This window comes from Podarcis filfolensis (assembly GCF_964270895.1).
Source record: "Podarcis filfolensis genome assembly, chromosome: 2".
In the NCBI taxonomy this organism is placed as follows: domain Eukaryota; kingdom Metazoa; phylum Chordata; class Lepidosauria; order Squamata; family Lacertidae; genus Podarcis; species Podarcis filfolensis.
Genome location: NC_139605.1, coordinates 32,838,502 through 32,855,486, shown reverse-complemented (window position 1 = coordinate 32,855,486; position 16,985 = coordinate 32,838,502). Strand labels below are relative to the sequence as shown.

The 16,985-nt window shown below is 41.3% G+C and overlaps 1 protein-coding gene across 15 annotated transcripts in view; it reads right to left on the bottom strand.

Moving 5' to 3' along the window:
• Nucleotides 1-16,985, bottom strand: part of LOC310756452 (contactin-4) — a 536,818-nt gene that overhangs the window by 27,681 nt on the left and 492,152 nt on the right. For 13 of the 15 annotated variants that reach the window (XM_083600569.1, XM_083600560.1, XM_083600559.1 and 10 more), the window contains 2 exons: nt 4,672-4,847; nt 118-238 (listed from right to left, as the gene is read on the bottom strand). In XM_083600569.1, coding sequence (XP_083456695.1) covers nt 118-238; nt 4,672-4,847 — 297 coding nt within the window. The remainder of the gene's footprint in view (nt 1-117; nt 239-4,671; nt 4,848-16,985) is intronic. The other 2 variants (XM_083600561.1, XM_083600568.1) reach the window with 1 other exon arrangement.

The following is a 16,985-nucleotide window of genomic DNA, read 5'->3' as shown; positions in this document are numbered from 1 at the left end:
GGCTGCTAGTTATCGAGCGTAGTAAACTCTCTCAAGCTGTGCTTTATGTTATTATCCATAGCAGCGGTTGGTGGGAACAGTAGTTTTACTACAACAACGGCAACAAAATTCAAATACCTCTTACAATCAGGTCTGCAGCAGCTGATAGCTTGTCCACACTTGTTTGCACCATGCAGACGTATTTTCCAGCGTGATTCAGCTGGATGCTTCTGATCATCAAATCACCAGCTGAATCCTGCTGATAAAGTAAGGGAAAGTGGTTACAATTACTTTTTAATGAGCTCTAAACATCATTATCACATGAAGGACAACTGTGGCTAATGGATTTATTTTACATCAGCTGATGAAAACGCTCATAACGCAACCCATAACCTATTTAATATATGTGAGCTCTCCTTGAAGATAAGAGCTGAAAGTATGGTTGCCTATAAGGGACATAGGAGCTTTGGGTCAGTCAAATTGTTGCCGCAAATGTGATTTGACGGATGGGGGGGGGGAGGGAACGGTGGGCTGTGCTCTGCCATACTCCAGACATCCAGTTTATAGCCTTCATTGCTATTCAGATGTCTGCATTCCTCCTACATCCATTTAACAAGTGAGCACCAGCCCAAATTGGGACGCATTTGTTAACAGCTTCCACAGTCTTTGTGCCGCAGCCAGCATTTCGATTGCCTGGCTTTTGTATTAAAAGGTCATGAGGACAGTGCTCTCTGAGGACATGTGCATTACCTAGCATGAAAGAAGGATAATTTGTTTTTCCAAATGCCAAATGCTCATGTATGATTAGCAATTGCAGGTAACTAATTATGGTTCTGCATGATTGTGTGACTCGAAAAACACACTCACCCAAACACATTTTCTCTGTCCACCAGGCAGTGCTTAACAAGTTAGAAATCTAAGCATAAGATTGCAGTTGCAGCCTTTTAATTGAGAGATATTAATATAGTACATATTTTGGGGTTTGGGGATACAATTACGTGTAATTGCAAGCCACAGCTGTTGTCGCGCTGCTATGCCCCCTGCAGGGCAGAACTTTTAAATGATTTATTTTATCTTCCACAGCTTTTCGCGTTTCAGCACCTGTCCTGATAGTCAAGGGATGGCAGCTAATGTTTGCAACTGCAATTTCCTCTTCTGTTTGTGGAATGAAAACCAGTATGGCTCAGAGTTTGGATCTGGGATGGCTGGTTCCAGGTAGCACTGGCTTAATTTGCCTTGGGCAAATTACTAGCGCTTGGCCTCGGCTTATCTTAAAATAGCTGATGACCATTTTACATGAGGTAAAAAAAAATAAAGGCAGAGGGTACAGCATTTTGAAAACAAAAATGCTTCATAAGTAGCAGCAACAGTGACTACTGTTCAAATGGCTTTAAAATGATCTACCGTATTTTTCCATGTATAAGACTAGGATTTTTTACTAAAAAAAATAAGGTTAAAAAGGGGGGTGTAGTCTTATACACAGGGGCAATCTCCCCCGATTTTAAAATATGGTATATGTTTAAAAAGCCTTGACTACAAGTAGGAGCAGGCAGATCTGTCAATTTCAATTTCTTTCAGTTTTCTCAATCTCAAATTCAGGATTTTAAAATCTTCATGAAAGTTTGTCTTCAATTTTTCATTCTATACCTATTTTCCCCAAAGCATTTTCCCCTAATATAATACATCTTCTCATGCTATTTCAAAATTCACTAATATGTGCATTTTAATGTGTTCTCTACCCTGGTATATGCATTTTTTTGTTGTTGCATTACTTGCTAGGAAAAATGAACTGCAAAATTTAAAGAAGTGCAGATTTCAAAGGAATGCTCTATTTTGGTCCATGTACTTTTTCAGAAAGTATGAATTGGGTAGATTTGCCCTTAATTGAGAACTGAACCAAATTTCTCCCCATACCTAAATACAAGCTACTGAAGCCAAGCAAAATAGCCTGCTGTACTCCAGCTGTGTCACACTCATTTTCCATCTATATGTGTGTGCAGCTTAGCATGTAGACAGAATAGAAATTCGTATGGCGGTAATGCTAAACCATAGTTTACTGCCATATGCCTGTGCCTCAGGCTCATGTTTTCTCACCTCTTCTCTTCTGATGGAATAGTAAGGAGATCAAAAACTTTCACTTACCTTTTTAAACAAACCAGTTTCTCATTATGTTTGAATTCAAGGAACTCTGGTTTAAACTTGTTTGAGAACAAACAGCGGTCACAAACCAAGGTTGGATCACAGCTTTTTTTCTCAGGAACCACAGTTCCCCTGAATTCAGACATAATGAAGAATTCTGATTAAACAGGAAGTGGGGGCTTCTCATCTCATGCTTATGCCAGAGAAGAGGCATGGGAGCAAGCATACAAGCCAGAGGCTTGGTGTCGCTCTTGCATGTACTGCTAAAACTAGGAGAAACTCAAACAGCATTGCATAAATGCAGGATGGATATTAGACAGTGGCTAGGATCCAAAGAGCTGCTCATGAAAGGGGCTTGCACTAGCCCAGTGGAAATAGAGTTTTCTCCCATTTCAACAGCTGTCTCCTATGTCGTATCACAAGCTGTGTTTGAAGTTCCCTTTGATTATAAAGCAGTTTGCCATACATGGGGAGAGCAGGGAGGGGGCTGCTGTTTGGTAAGTCTAAGGGCTCCTTGTGATCATGAACAGTACCAGTTCTATAGCTCTTTGGATTCTGGTCCAAGTTTCCATAATGTTTCTGAAGCCTGATTCCCTTAACAGCCAGGGATAAGGGGGTGATTATGAGGATGGTTTAGAAGATGCTGTAGCAGCTGCTTGGAGCATCTCTGGAACCCAAAGCATGGCTGAAAGTCTGCATACACTAGACAACTGCAGCAGCAGAAGGGATAAAATAGAGCCTGATTATGTGGGCAGGATTTATTGCAAGGCTGTAGGTAAGTTTCTGGGCTCTGGTGAGAAGGGTAAAGACAAAGTCATGTGCAGCCTCATATGATGCCATCAGAGCTGTATATTCCCATACAGGAGCGTTGCATTCTATGTAGTATAGAACCCACCCATTCTTATTTCAGTTTCAAAGAACAGCTTGCTGTCTCTGCCATTTTGGATTTTGGTAACACATATACTAAATATAAGCTGATCTCCATTATATAGAAAAGGTGGCAATCTGCCTCTCAGACACCATCTGTGGCTTCCTGCTTAGCAGTAATGGGTGGTATGCAAATAAGTATTACTCAGAGTAGATCTGTCGAAATTAATTGACATAACATATTCGTGTTCATTAATTTCAGTGGGTCCACTTCCGTGTAGAGCTTAGTTGAATGTCATCCAATTTCTTTTTTTAAGCTGTGAAGGGTGGTGACAAATAATGCAAATAAGGCTGGTGACAAATAATGCAAACTACTGGCAAACGCTTAAGACCTAACTTCACATTTGTTTCTATGTCAGTGCAAAGTTGAACATTTGTCATGATTTGCTAATGATCTGTAGCTTCTGAAAAGCAGAGAATTCTGAGAAATTACTCTTTGGACAATGCAACTGAGGAGATACAAAGATTACCACACTAGCAAGACAATCGGAAAGAATTAGGCTGCAATCCTGCCCCCAACCGTGCCTTGATGTCATTGGGGGGTGCGGGAGCAGGTAGGTTGTATTTCATATCCTCTCTGCCAGCTTTAGTAGTGCAGAGGACTACTGGTGATGGTGGGGTTTCACTGCAGCAGATGCCCCCAGCTCCACCTAAAATGGTAGTAAGCTACTGCTTGCAGTCCTCCAGCCGTCAGGAGAAAGGCCCTCAAACAGGCCATTTCAAAGCAGTGCAGCAGGAACTTGGCATCTGCTTGATGCTAAGCTCCATGGATCCCATGAGGGTCTAACCCAGGGTTTTCCAAATTGGGTCTCCAGCTGTTTTTGGACTATAATTCCTATCATCCCTGGACACTGGTCCTGCTAGCTAGGGATAATGGGAGTTGTAGTCCAAAAACAGCTGGAGACCCAAGTTTGGAAAACCCTGGTCTAACCTGTTGGCCACTGAGCTACACCAGCTTGGAACTGATGGAGCAAAAGAAAAATGGTGATAAGGCACTCCTCTCATCTCACTGGTGGCAGAAGCTGGCAGGATTTTGGGTCCAGCAGAGGATTCAGTGTCCCACTCTTCCCATGTCCCTTATTAGGAGTGGTCAGTTAAACATGGGTTTGTTTTCACAGCAGGTATATCTATTCAGTGCACCAATTCACACTGATATTCTTAAACAGTACTGGTTTACACCGGCAGCAAAGTACTTTGTTCCGATTGCACTGTCAGCTCAAGGGAGAGTGAACTGTACTGACACTGTAGACAGTACAGAAATGAAGCATTTCATTGCTGGAGTTATTATGTTGCATACTATTACAGTTTGAGTGTGTAGGTGTGTACACACCCGGTGTTGGAAGCTGGCAGAGGCTGCATGCATACTATACCTTTAAAAGACGTTCAAAGCACATTTCCCACACTCAAGGAATTCTGGGGAATGTAGTTTGTTAAAGGTTGCTCAGAACTGTAAATCTGTGAGGGGTAAAATACAGTGCCCAGAATCCTTTGAGGGGAGGAAATGTGCTCTAAAGATATAAACACAGCTAGAGTTGTAGGTCTGCCCATAAATATATCTTGCTCATTGCTGAAATTCTCAGCACTCATAAAGAATTGCCTTGGTGGATTACTAATAGTGATACTTACCCCTCCAACTCTTTCAAAGTGATCCCCATCTTTTTCAAAGTCTATCAGGTGTCCATTAAATGACCAAGTAAACAGAATATCTAGCGGGTGATCATGAGATACCTGGCAAGGCAGAAGAATACTTTCGCCAGCAGTGACATCCATGCTGTTAGGTGCCACCATAAATCGTGTTGGATCTGCAGGTAATAAAGGACACCAAAGAAAGTAACTCACCTGATTTAAAAACAACAGTAACAACAACACACACACACACACACAGTACAGCTCTTAAGTGGTCCTTAACTAGAGAAGGTGCAATGAGGTTTATACCAACAGTATGACCAGTAGTAAAAGGTAAATGACCCCTGGACAGTTGAGTCCAGTCAAAGGCGACTATGGGATGCAGCGCTCATCTCGCTTCAGGCTGAGGGAGCCAGTGTTTGTCCGCAGACAGCTTTCTGGGTCATGTAGCCAGCAGGACTAAACCACTTCTGGTGCAACGGGACACTGTGATGAGTGCCAGAGTGCACGGAAACGCCATTTATCTTCTGACCGCAGCGGTACCTATTTATCTACTCACACTGGTATAGTAGTATCAGGTCACTGTACTGTTCCACACTGACAAGTGGAGAATAAACTGAGCTAGTAGTTTGGTCAGTGGAGAGACAGGTTGTCATTATTATTGAAAGTTACAGCTTGAGTGTATTTATTGCTGTATGAATTTAAGTGTACCCCAAATTAAAATAATGATGGATTGACAAAATTGAGTTGTATGCAACATTAGTCTTTATTGAAGTTCATGAATATGGCTAACTTAGGTCCATTAATTTCAATGTGTGTATTCTGACTATAGCTTAGTTGGATGAAGCTTACTGTGTTCTTTCTTAAAATCGCTAGTTTAAATACAGGTGATAATTTTTATTTTAGTGTATTTCTCTTGTTTGTTTGTTTGTTTGTTTGTTTGTTTTAAGAAACAAAACCAAACGTATCAACTTATAAAATCAGCAACCAGGAAAATCCAGAAAGGCAGTTATGCTCATAGCCGTATACAAATAAAAAACATGCTTCAAAACCACACAGAGTAAAGGTATATCTAGCCAGATTAAGCACTTTTATGTTTTCAGTGGAAAGCTAAGCATGGACCAATGGTCACGTAATCTAACCCCTGCAATGCAGAAATCTGAACTAAAGCATCCGTGACAGATGGCCATCCAAGCAATCTCCAATAATAATAATAATAATAATAATTTATTATTTATACCCTGGGTCCTATCCTCCGGTTCGGGTCCTATCCTCTGGAGCAGGAGAAAACAAGCTTGCTCCATCTTCCATGTTACAGCTGTTTAGATATTTGAAGATGGCTATCATGTCTCCTCTCAGTCTTCTCTTATCCAGGCCAAACATACCCAACTCTCTCAACCGTTCCTCCTAAGGCTTGGTTTCCAGACCCTTGATCATCTTGGTCACCCTCCCCTGCAGCTAAGTAGGTGTTGAGCTGTTCTGCCTTTTCCCTGTCGCCCAATAGCATCTCTCCATTTTCACGTGCCCAACAAATTATTTCCTGAGAATGCATTGTGTTTTGGTAGCAAGACCTCTGCGTTGTGTGGCGTGTGAAGTACAACTGTGGTTAAACTGAATTAAACAAGGTAAGAATAGGCAGATGAAGGTGATGGACTACATGGAACTGGCGGAAATGACTGGCAGAATCCGAGACCAGGGAGAAGAGTCGGTGGAAGAAGATTGGAAGAAATTTAAAGTTTATTTACAGAAACATTGTAAAATTAAGGAATGTTAGAAGGATGTTGGAATGAAGTTATGTGGTTTTAGCAGAAATGTTATATAGGATTAAGAAAAAATAGACTGTTAATTGGTGAAAGGAGGGAAAGTAAAGTTACATTATATTAAGATAAATTATAGGACAAAAACTGGGAAAGATGGAAAGGATTTGCTGAAATAGCTAACCGAACTAGAATACAAAAAAGGGAGGTGTGAGGAGGTCAAGGAAACAAGCAAATGAAAGATAAGTTATGGGAAGGTTCGTTGTGTTTTTTTTTAATTGTTTCTATTTTTCTTTTTTTTTCTTTTTTTTCTTTTTCCTTATTGTGATGTGTTGTCTTGTTTTTGTGTAATTTGGTGTTTTCTCTTTTTTCTTTTTGTAACCTTTAAAACTTTAATAAATATTATTTTTTAAAAAATAAACAAGGTAAGAATAAAATATAACCAATAAATGTGTATTTTCAGTCTTTATAGAATTTACAGTGTGTTGCTGGTGACAAAGCAGTAAAAGTTTTTTAAATGGCAGATTTGTGCAACCTTAATCTGCATGATGATAAAGTATGGGCCCTATCTTTTTGAAACTGCTCTCACACACTTTGTTACATGTTTAAATATTATATTAAACCTTTACAACCCAGAATCATATGGTACCATGTAGCAAAAACTGAATATTCTGCTCATATAAATAGTGAATTATTGTAAGGAGTGTCTAGTCTTAAGAGTCTAAACAGAATACACTGCCGTGGTTTCTCCAATAAGAATCCCAGGAAATTATTTTATTAATAGATACTATTTATATCTAGCCAGTAGACACACAACCCAGGCAGCCAATGATATGTTATAAACATGAATAATGCAAGTATAAGGGAGTCCCATGGACTGCAAGAAGATCACACCTCTCCATTCCTAAGGAAATCAGCCCTGAGTGCTCACTGGAAGGACAGATCCTGAAGCTGAGGCTCCAATACTTTGGCCACCTCATAAGAAGATAAGACTCCCTGGGAAAGACCCTGATGTTGGGAAAGATGGAGGGCACAAGGAGAAGGGGACGACAGAGGACAAGATGGTTGGACAGTGTTCTCGAAGATACAAACATGAGTTTGACCAAACTGCTTGAGGCAGTGGAAGACAGAAGTGCCTGGCGTGCTCTGGTCCATGGGATCACAAAGTGTCGGACACGACTAAACAACAACAACAACAACAACAAAGGGTGGAACTATATGGTCTAAAAAACTTATATCATGTTTTCAAAGTGGAAAAATGGGAGCTATATCTCCAAATAGAAACTTCATGCCAAAATCTCCCTGCACAGTGTATAGTGGAATGAACGACATGGCCTGGTCATGTCATTAGGCTGAGCATCTCTCCATCTGCCCATCAATAGGCAGTGATGCAGACTGGGAAGAAATACACCATATAATGACAGAAGGACTCCAAGTGACTTGTACCACACCTTTCCAAAGTGGGTACATGACACAGAGCTGCTATTTCACCAGTACGCCCAGGTTTCTTCTAACATATTGTTCTCACCTATGGAAAGAAAGGAAGTATTTGATGAAACGTATCAAGAGTCCTTGGGCCACCCTACTACATATTTACTTGATCTCTTACGTTCTGTTGTGCTCAGCAACCCCTTCTAGGTTTGCTGGAAGTCTGCAATAGAGATGGCTACATATTACCTCCAGTATCAGAAGCAATATGCCACTGAATATTAGCTAGCAATATAGCATGCTATCTTATACCAAGGCAGACCTGTGGTTTGTCGGTAGTGTCTACACTGATTGACAGTGGCTCTCCAGCATTTCAGAGAGAGGTCTCTCCCAGCCATAGCAGGAGATGCTGGGGATTGACCTTGGAACCTTCTGCATGCTCTCCCACGGAGCCACTGTGAAAACAGAATGCTGAGCTAGATTGGCCTCTAGTGTATATAAGAAGTTCTCAGTAGGGCTCTCCTTAGATTGTTAGAATCATGCCATTTCTGAACATTTGTTTCCCTGACATCCCTTTGTAACGAAATACCATGCAGGGTGTCAGATAAAATTAGGACTTTTAAAACCTTGGATGAGGCAATTGTAAGTTCTACCAAGGACTTAAAAACCGATTACAGACAATTGGATGAGTTTCACTGTATTTACAAAGGAAAAGTACACCAAGGAAAGATGAGATTCGAGAGGCAACCAACTCTTTCTTATCAGGGTCTCTCTCATCTATATGGGTCTCATTCAAGCTGACGGAACTTTAAGGGCAGGTTTTCTGGTGAATTCCAGGCGACTCACAGCAACCTCTCAATGATTTGCTGTATTGCTTTAGGCAAGTAAGTTAATTGCAATGCTCCTCAGTTTCTTTTTCAGCACAAGGAAGCAGCATTTATCCACTTGACGTGATTTAATGAGACCCGGTTAACAAATATGAACAGAGGAATAAATTTCTCTAATGATTTTAGGAAACAGAAATGGCTTCGGTTAGACATCTAGTAGAGAAGAGGTCCAGAATTCACCACTCAGTACATGGATTCCAGGTATAATTCCTTTGTCATTACAGAAATCCACTCCTTTCCCTACCCCTTTCAACTCTTTTCTTAATCAATACCAACAAAACTGCAACATCGACATGCTACAAATACTCAACAAAGGGGAAACTGTGCTATGTGCATTACATTACAGACTGAGTCTGTTAAGTTGTGGGCGAACATAGCAGATGACACGGCGATTTCTCCAGAGCAGCTCTTTATTTGTAAGCTGGACAGAACTGAACAGCAAACAGCTCAGCCGGCCTGCTTTTATAGGCAGCCGGCTGTCAACATTGTAGCAACAACAACCCAGGGTTTCCCGCCTAAAATAACTGACGTGGACCTGAGTGAAAACTATCTACAGTATCCCCCTGCTGGCCCAGGGTGAGAACTTCAGTACATAACAGAGTCCATCCACGTTATCATTATCCTTTAACCACAGTCATTTTGAGAGCCAAATTGGCTACCTTAACATGTGATCTCAACACATGTTGTGTCCCTAGATGGCCGATACACTTGGTCTTCTCCAAAATGTCAAATACTATAAATGAGATAGATGACAATAAAAACACTATGACTGTACTGCCATACCAATGGAAGGGTTTCTGATCCAGTGGGTGTGTCCGTAATTTAAGTAAGGGGGAGAAGATTTTTACAATTCCCCCTCTCCTGTAGCCCTCTTCACAGCTCCATCCAGAAAATCTGTGTGAGCTGCAGGAGGAAGCTGAGGTGAGGAAAACTCACCTCCACTCTACATCCATTAGAGAGCCTCCACTAGATTAATGACTATTATATGAACAGAAAAACACAATTGGCTGCAACCCTTCATCTTTACAAGGGCTACTTAAATAGTACACAAATTATTCATACATACTCATTAAATGCAACCATCCATTCCTTGGTTTGTCCTGGACTGTTGATTTCCTGAATTTTGGTAATATGTAGCCACAATCTTTTTGAAATTTTATGTTATAAGAAACTTCATTTTTACTAGTATCAGCCTCTAACTTGTAATATACATAGCAACTTTACATCTGGATTCACGGGGTCCCTTCCAATTCTACGATTCCATGAATGAAGTATTCCAACTTCATTGCAGCAAGCTCTATATTTTGCAACTGGAAGGTTTGTTTGTTTTTACTTCTTTGAGATGAGTTTTGAACACCTCGTCCAGCTGAACTCAACAAATGCACGATGTCTACAAAGGCATCAATTTTTTTTAATTCATTAATGTTTTGTAAAAGCCAGGCAGAGATAAAGTTTGACATATTGCATTTCTGTGAGTGGCTGAAACAACCTGATGAAAAATGACACCAGAGTGCAACTCTGATGAAACTTTTTCTAGTCGTATTCATCATGAGCTTAAGCCTTCTGCAAAGCAATTTACAAATCACCCCCAAGGAGAAAGCTTACCAATCTGTTTTCAAGGACTTGAAAAAGTGAAAGATATATTTAACGACCTTACTGTAGCAGCAAATGAAAAGTGCAATAGAGAAGTCAAATAAGGGTAGCCAAGTGTGCCTGGGTGTTATGAAGCCAAATGCCAATCACACATAAGACATCTGCATTTGCCAAAAGTATTAGTAAGAATGAGCTATTTAATTATGGCATCTCCTTTTATGGAACCCAGCATCATTCTGGCTATCTTCCATTTTTTAAAATCGGCTTTCCCGGCAAAAAGTCACTCTTTAGTGTGCACACTAAGCAAACATCAGTTAGGGATTTCTGAGGATTGCCATTTGCTCTGATTGAGCTTTGAGAGTGGATTTTCATAGGGAAAGCTCTGGAGCAAAAAGGGCTCTCGGACCTGAGCTTTAAAGTATAGTCCATACCTGGAAAGAGCAGAGGAAAGGTGCGTGTGGATAAGCCCTTAGACATTCTCTGTTGCTTCAGAAGATCTGTGAAATAATCTTCAGAAATAAACTTGCAGTGTAAATATCTCCTCAAAATGAAAGGTGGCATATAAATTCGTTTACAAATAAATAAATGCTGAGTACATCAGAAAACACTTCTGACTGCACTGTTCTGTTTTAATATCTTTATGTGGACTAGTGTATGGCAAGCTCCCCATTCAAATGTATTTGAATGCATAAATTAAAATAACTAATCTTAATCCCCTCTTTTACAAAGGCCTTTTATGAAAGCCCTCTTCTTATCTCCCAGCTACCTTAAACTGCTTTAAACCAAGGATATAACCAAAGAAGGAATGGTTCCTCTATTCCTCTTCCTTCTAAAGCAATCCTGGCAAGAGGGGTCACACAGCCAGCTGTAGCTATAATCTATCAAATTGTAAACTAAACAGGCTTTGCAGCTGGCAAAATTGGATCCCACCTGCTCATGGTGATGATTAGATATTCTGCCTGTTTACACAATTGCTTACCTTGGGAAAACAACTGTTTAGCTCATCTCCATCCCTGATTTATTGAGAAGCAAGGTTTCAAGAGGTAAACTGAACGGAGAGTTAACTCCTGGCAAAATAAAGGACTCTTGATTTACTTATCTTTCATCCCAAATAAATTACGATGTAAACAATGATAGGCTTGGTTAGACAAGCTGTTGCGTTTCCATAAAAGCACAAAATAACCTGAATGATCCGAAAGTCAACAATTTGTGTGTGTGGGTAAAATACAGTGGAATTCCTTGCATTTATGATATATAATTAAGCTGGAGGAGGGGAATCAGAATCCTTAATTACTGATTTATTTATTTTTTGTATTTATGTCTTCCAGGAAATTTTATTTTATTTATTATTTATAGAAGTGTTTATATGCTGCCTTTAGGGGCATAGCCCACCCAAGGTGGCTGACAAAATTAAATATGTTAACATCCATAAAACTAAGCACACCAATAGCAGCCACATAACAGTCCATTTAAAAGATTTTAAAGCTATACACGACAGTTAAAACAAATATAAACAATACATGTGACAGCAGTATCAAGACTCAGGACATCAGGAGCAGTCCCTAGACAGGACTTAATTATTAAAAGCAATCCAAAAGGGGAGTTTTTAACACTCACTTAAACTTTGCAGCATCGGAGCCATGTGCAGCTTTGTAGGAACATTTAAAATCTTATGAACATACTTCTAAGTATTGCATTGTATACTGTTGTACTCAGTAGTCCTACCAGGGTGCAATTTTTGCCATTACTACTCAGAAGTAAGTACCATTGGATTCAATGGGGCTTCCTGCCAGGTAAGCAGAGTTAACACTCCAAGCTTAAACTGTAAGATTCCTAAAAAGCTCCCTTCGTTATGTGTCCCAGAACCAAACTGATCTGTATGGTTCCAGCTCTTCAAAAGAGACTATAGCTCTCTTAACTGTAGGTGTCACTGGAAGATCAGAAGAGTTTTGCTTCTGCCTCTGTCAGCAATTTCTGTATTGCAGCTCTAGTTCTTATCCAAAAAAGGAAACAACAGCGCTGTTTACGGAGCAGAGGATTTTTGCATTGCATGACAACAAAAGCAGCAACAAGGCATCTTAGCTACATTTTAACTCTCTCTTGGAATCTCAAATCTTCCAAGGAGACAATAGACATACATTTCACTTACTAAGCAAGAGTGCAATTTCTCTGCTGCAATAAATAAGCACACATGCAAGCCAGAGTTGAGAATTAACACTGGCAAAATGCTGGCCCTTATAATTGGCTCTAGCAGCTCCTGAATAATCAGACACACGGTTCCTGGTGGCTTCGTCTTCTCTCTCCCCCCAGCAACTCTCACTCCAAGGTGAGCAATATCTGAGAGGAGATAATTTTATGTGCCAAAGCCATTTCCTTCTCTTACCAATGCTTCACTCATTTCTACCTTTGGACAAAGCCTCAAGAAGAGGTGTAAAGTACTTAATTTGTGCCATTTAATCCTCTTGTATCTGTGTTCTGACAGGGCTGGTGTCAGGATTAAGCCCTGTGGGACACCTGCTGAGGCACCCACTCCAGGGATGACTGGGCATCCCTGTAACCACCTGGCTACCTTCCTGCCCCTTGCTGTCTGCGGTCTCCTGCCATATAAGCCATGACCAGAATATGCTTTGGACTTCCCCTCTGGATGGCTGGGTGGACAGAGGGTAATGAAAGCTAATGTGCACGGGTGAAGAGAAGATAAACCCATTCAGCTTGCCTCAATGTCCCATCCTCCAAAATCTTCATCCAGCACTTTGTTCTACTTTGCAGTTCTCCATTCTGGCTGATTTACAGGTGTATTCAAACTTCAGCAGTTATATAGCAGGACACCTGACTCTTGTTCATAAGAGAAGCACATTCCACAGAGACTATTCCTCCCTTGAAAAAGAACTCAGCAGCTAGTAGGATAGAATGAGTTAGGTGCAGATTACTTGGATATGCTTGTTATGTTTATTTTACTCAAGCTCTTCCTTTCCAAAGCAAAAAGAGTTGGAATGGGTGACATTTGCTAGCAGCACGAACGCTGCAGTTGTCACAAAGCTGCAATGATTTTCTTTTTTAGAATTACAAGCCAGCCAGCTGCATAAGTCTGTGAGTAACAAATCATCCAATTTGAAAACAAAAAACCACCCTGGTTTTATATTGATTGTGTGTCCATTAGGAGGCATTGTTTAGAATAAGCAGCTCTGCATTGTCTTATTTGCTTGTTGTAGATCATGCAGAGCTGTGTTGTGTCATGTTAATCTGGAGTACATGACACAGTGGGACACTTATCTGCTGGGGCCTGAAACCAAGCAACAGAAAATAAATCACAGCCTGGCACTCCAAAGGCAGGTGCCTTTTCAACTCCGGCTCCAAATGTAATAAAAACAGCTACAGAGTGAAACAGGCAAAAATAACAGAGAGAGTGCAAGAAGCAATTGGGCAATTTCAGAAAGTCCAAAATATCCACCATGATGTTATTGTAGATAGTTTTAAGGCAAGTAGTGAATGAGAGTTCCAGTTACAATCCAGGTTGCTTTTCTGGTTTGTTTCCAACTACAGTGGTACCTCGGGTTAAGTACTTAATTCGTTCCAGAGGTCCGTTCTTAACCTGAAACTGTTCTTAACCTGAAGCACCACTTTAGCTAATGGGGCCTCCTGCTGCTGCCGTGCTGCTGGAGCCCGATTTCTGTTCTCATCCTGAAGCAAAGTTCTTAACCTGAAGCACTATTTCTGGGTTAGTGGAGTCTGTAACCTGAAGCGTATGTAACCTGAGGTATCACTGTATGCAGAAACCATGGGGGGGAGGGGGGCGGGCATGCCTGTCAATTTAAATATACAAGGATGGTGCTTGAAAAGAACATCAACACAAAAGGGATGTGTTGAAACTCGACTGCAGTCAGAAATATTTGGGGCATAAGCACGTTGCGGGTAAGCACTTTTTAATCCTACTGATTTTAGGGAGAGACATCAGCATCATAGCCTCCAATGGTCCCATTTCAACTTTGACTATTAGCTGACTCTTTCTGCTTCTCAGCGCTCCTCGATGTCAGGAGTGAGCCAGTAATAAATCACACAGAGTAACTGAAGTTAACTCTTTATTAGAAGAAACAAGATCTGCTCAGGAGTGCCAGGCCTAATGAGCACAGCAACTCTTCTCAGTAGGTCTTACACCTGAGAGGCAGGTGTGGAGACTGAAGGCCTTCCCACAGCTGCCTAACTCTCCTCCTCCCCTGGATCTTCCCAGACAATCTAAGACTCGGATGGCATGCCTGCCTTTGCTCCTCCTGCTTCATGCCTCTCCTGGTCCTGGGGGACCAGCGGGGAGAGGAGACACCCTGGCTTCTTCACCAGCCTGACTCATCTCTGCCTCTTGGCCTCCCTCTTCTCCTGCTTCCACTTCTTCTTCTCAGCTTCTCTGTGCCACATACTCTTCCTGCTTACTAAACCCTGTTACCTCTTCAGCTTCTGACATCTCCTCCTCCCAGTCTGCTCCTGCTCCTCCCTCTGACCACTCATCGTCGTTCCACCGCCAATCCCTGGGCTCTGAGGCTTCTTCCCTTGGGAGTTTCCCGCTGGTTTCTCCCATCTCTCCTTTGTGTCCAGCCAGTCCATGACACTCAAAATAGCAGGAGCTGCAGCAGCAGAAATTTGCAAGGCTGGCGGATTAAAAGAAGGGAATGCTTTCTGGCTCCCATTGGATCATACAAAGAACCCTCTGGATCAGACCACAAAGGCCTTTCTAGTTCAGCATCCTCTTCCCACAGTTGCCAGCCATATGACAAGGGAAGCCTGCAAGCAACTGTTGAGGGCAGTATGTTGAAATTCACTGGGAAATACATTGTAAGTCACTTGTGTAACAAGTGACCAACAAGTTCAAAAATAATAATAATTGCCCTCTCCTACTGTTGTTCCCCAGGAATGTCTATCTTGAAGAAATCCTGCCTCACCCTAGTCCACCGTACGGTGAACTGTTTGAAAAATTGACTGCTGAGGGAGTAAGGTGAAAGGGTGCAGCCAAGAGCAGCTGTTTTCATTTTCTACTTGTGGCACATTTGAATGTGGAGTCTCACTACTGCTCATGAGGCCAATAGGGAGGTGCCAGTCTCTGCCACAAGCCCCAACCACATATGTGGAAGAGTGACCACGTTTTCAGCTATTTTAGCAGTTGTGGAGGACACGCTTAAGTCTCTGGCTGAAGTCAATGGGACATTAAAGCACTACATTTGGAGGTCTGTTCACATGACCATCAATGGCAGGATGGGCATGTGGAAAGTATTTTAAGCCTGCACATGCTTCCCAAAATGGTTCCCATTGTGAAATGGCGGTGTGTACTCTTTCCAGGGACAAAGCTTCTTCTATATAAAGCAGGCTTCACTGGCCTGATGCCATTTGTATGTTTTCGACTACCAACTCCCATCAGTCACAGGCAGAACTACACACAAAGTATTCTGGAACATTTCTTTGGAGGAATCTTTAGGCTGAAACTCAAATGCTTCAGGTTTCTAATGACAGTTTGTTAGCCATCTTGCTTTCAGAAAATAACTCAATTTCTCATTTTATGTGAAAGGACTATTTCTCCCTGCCCTCAACACTTAACCGCAGAATTAGTATTTGAGGTGTACTGAAAGGATGTTGCATGGGCATTAAAGAAGTTCAAGGAAGGATACAATATGGCCAGACATGAGGAAGTGATGGTAAATGGAATACTAAGGGTGAGAAGGAAGAAATGAGATTTGAGCACAATGTATTCATTTAACCAATGCTTAATGTTAATGCTGTTCTCTTAACACTTGACGGTTTTGTTCGTGTGTGAGAGAGAGAGTGTGCATTGTGTGTGTGTGTGTGTGTGTGTGTGTGTGTGTGTGTTTTAATGGCCAGGGGCTTTACACTTGCTTCTTTTTGCTATCTTTTTGCAGTTCTATTACTTTTTCCTTATAAAAGAGTTTTGCGCTGCCTTCAAACATTTTGATAATGGAAGCTACCAGAATTGCTAAGAAGGGTTCCAAAGCATTGTTGGCATCCAGATGGTTTGAGGGGGAAACAGCAAACCCAGGTTAATTGCCAGGCAGGTGACAGTGGTGGCTTATGGAACTGAAAGAAAAAGGACAAGACGGAAGTGCCTAGGATCCAGGGGTGTTGGCAAAGAAGTAGTCACTAATAAAAATGAAAATTGTACAGAAGCAGTAGCTGACAGAAGAAGCAATGACAACAAATTGGGTTGGGGTGGAGGAAGCTAAATTCTCTTCCAATGGAAGAGATTTTCAGGAAATGTTTCCACCTCCCAGTTCCAAAAATCCCTATTTTTTAATCCAGAAAATGAAATGGAAAAACTATTCATGCAGGACATTTTCCCCATTATTCTTATGGAAATTTCAAGGAGCACAGCATTCTACTATGACTCCGATTTCTCTTCTCGCACTGAAGCCATTATATTGATATAACCCAGAGATCCTAGTTTTCCTGTCCTTCTACACCATATTTTGTATAATAATTAATCTAACTCTAACTTTGAGCAATTGCTGGGTTGAGCAACATCCAGGCAGAGAATGGGCAGACCTTCTGGTGGCAAATACAGCACTTAAGCCATTTGCTGTGAGCTGGAAAGGAATGATACCATGTAGGCCAAAGCCATTTCAGCATATGAGGGGGAAATGGGTTTCTACAC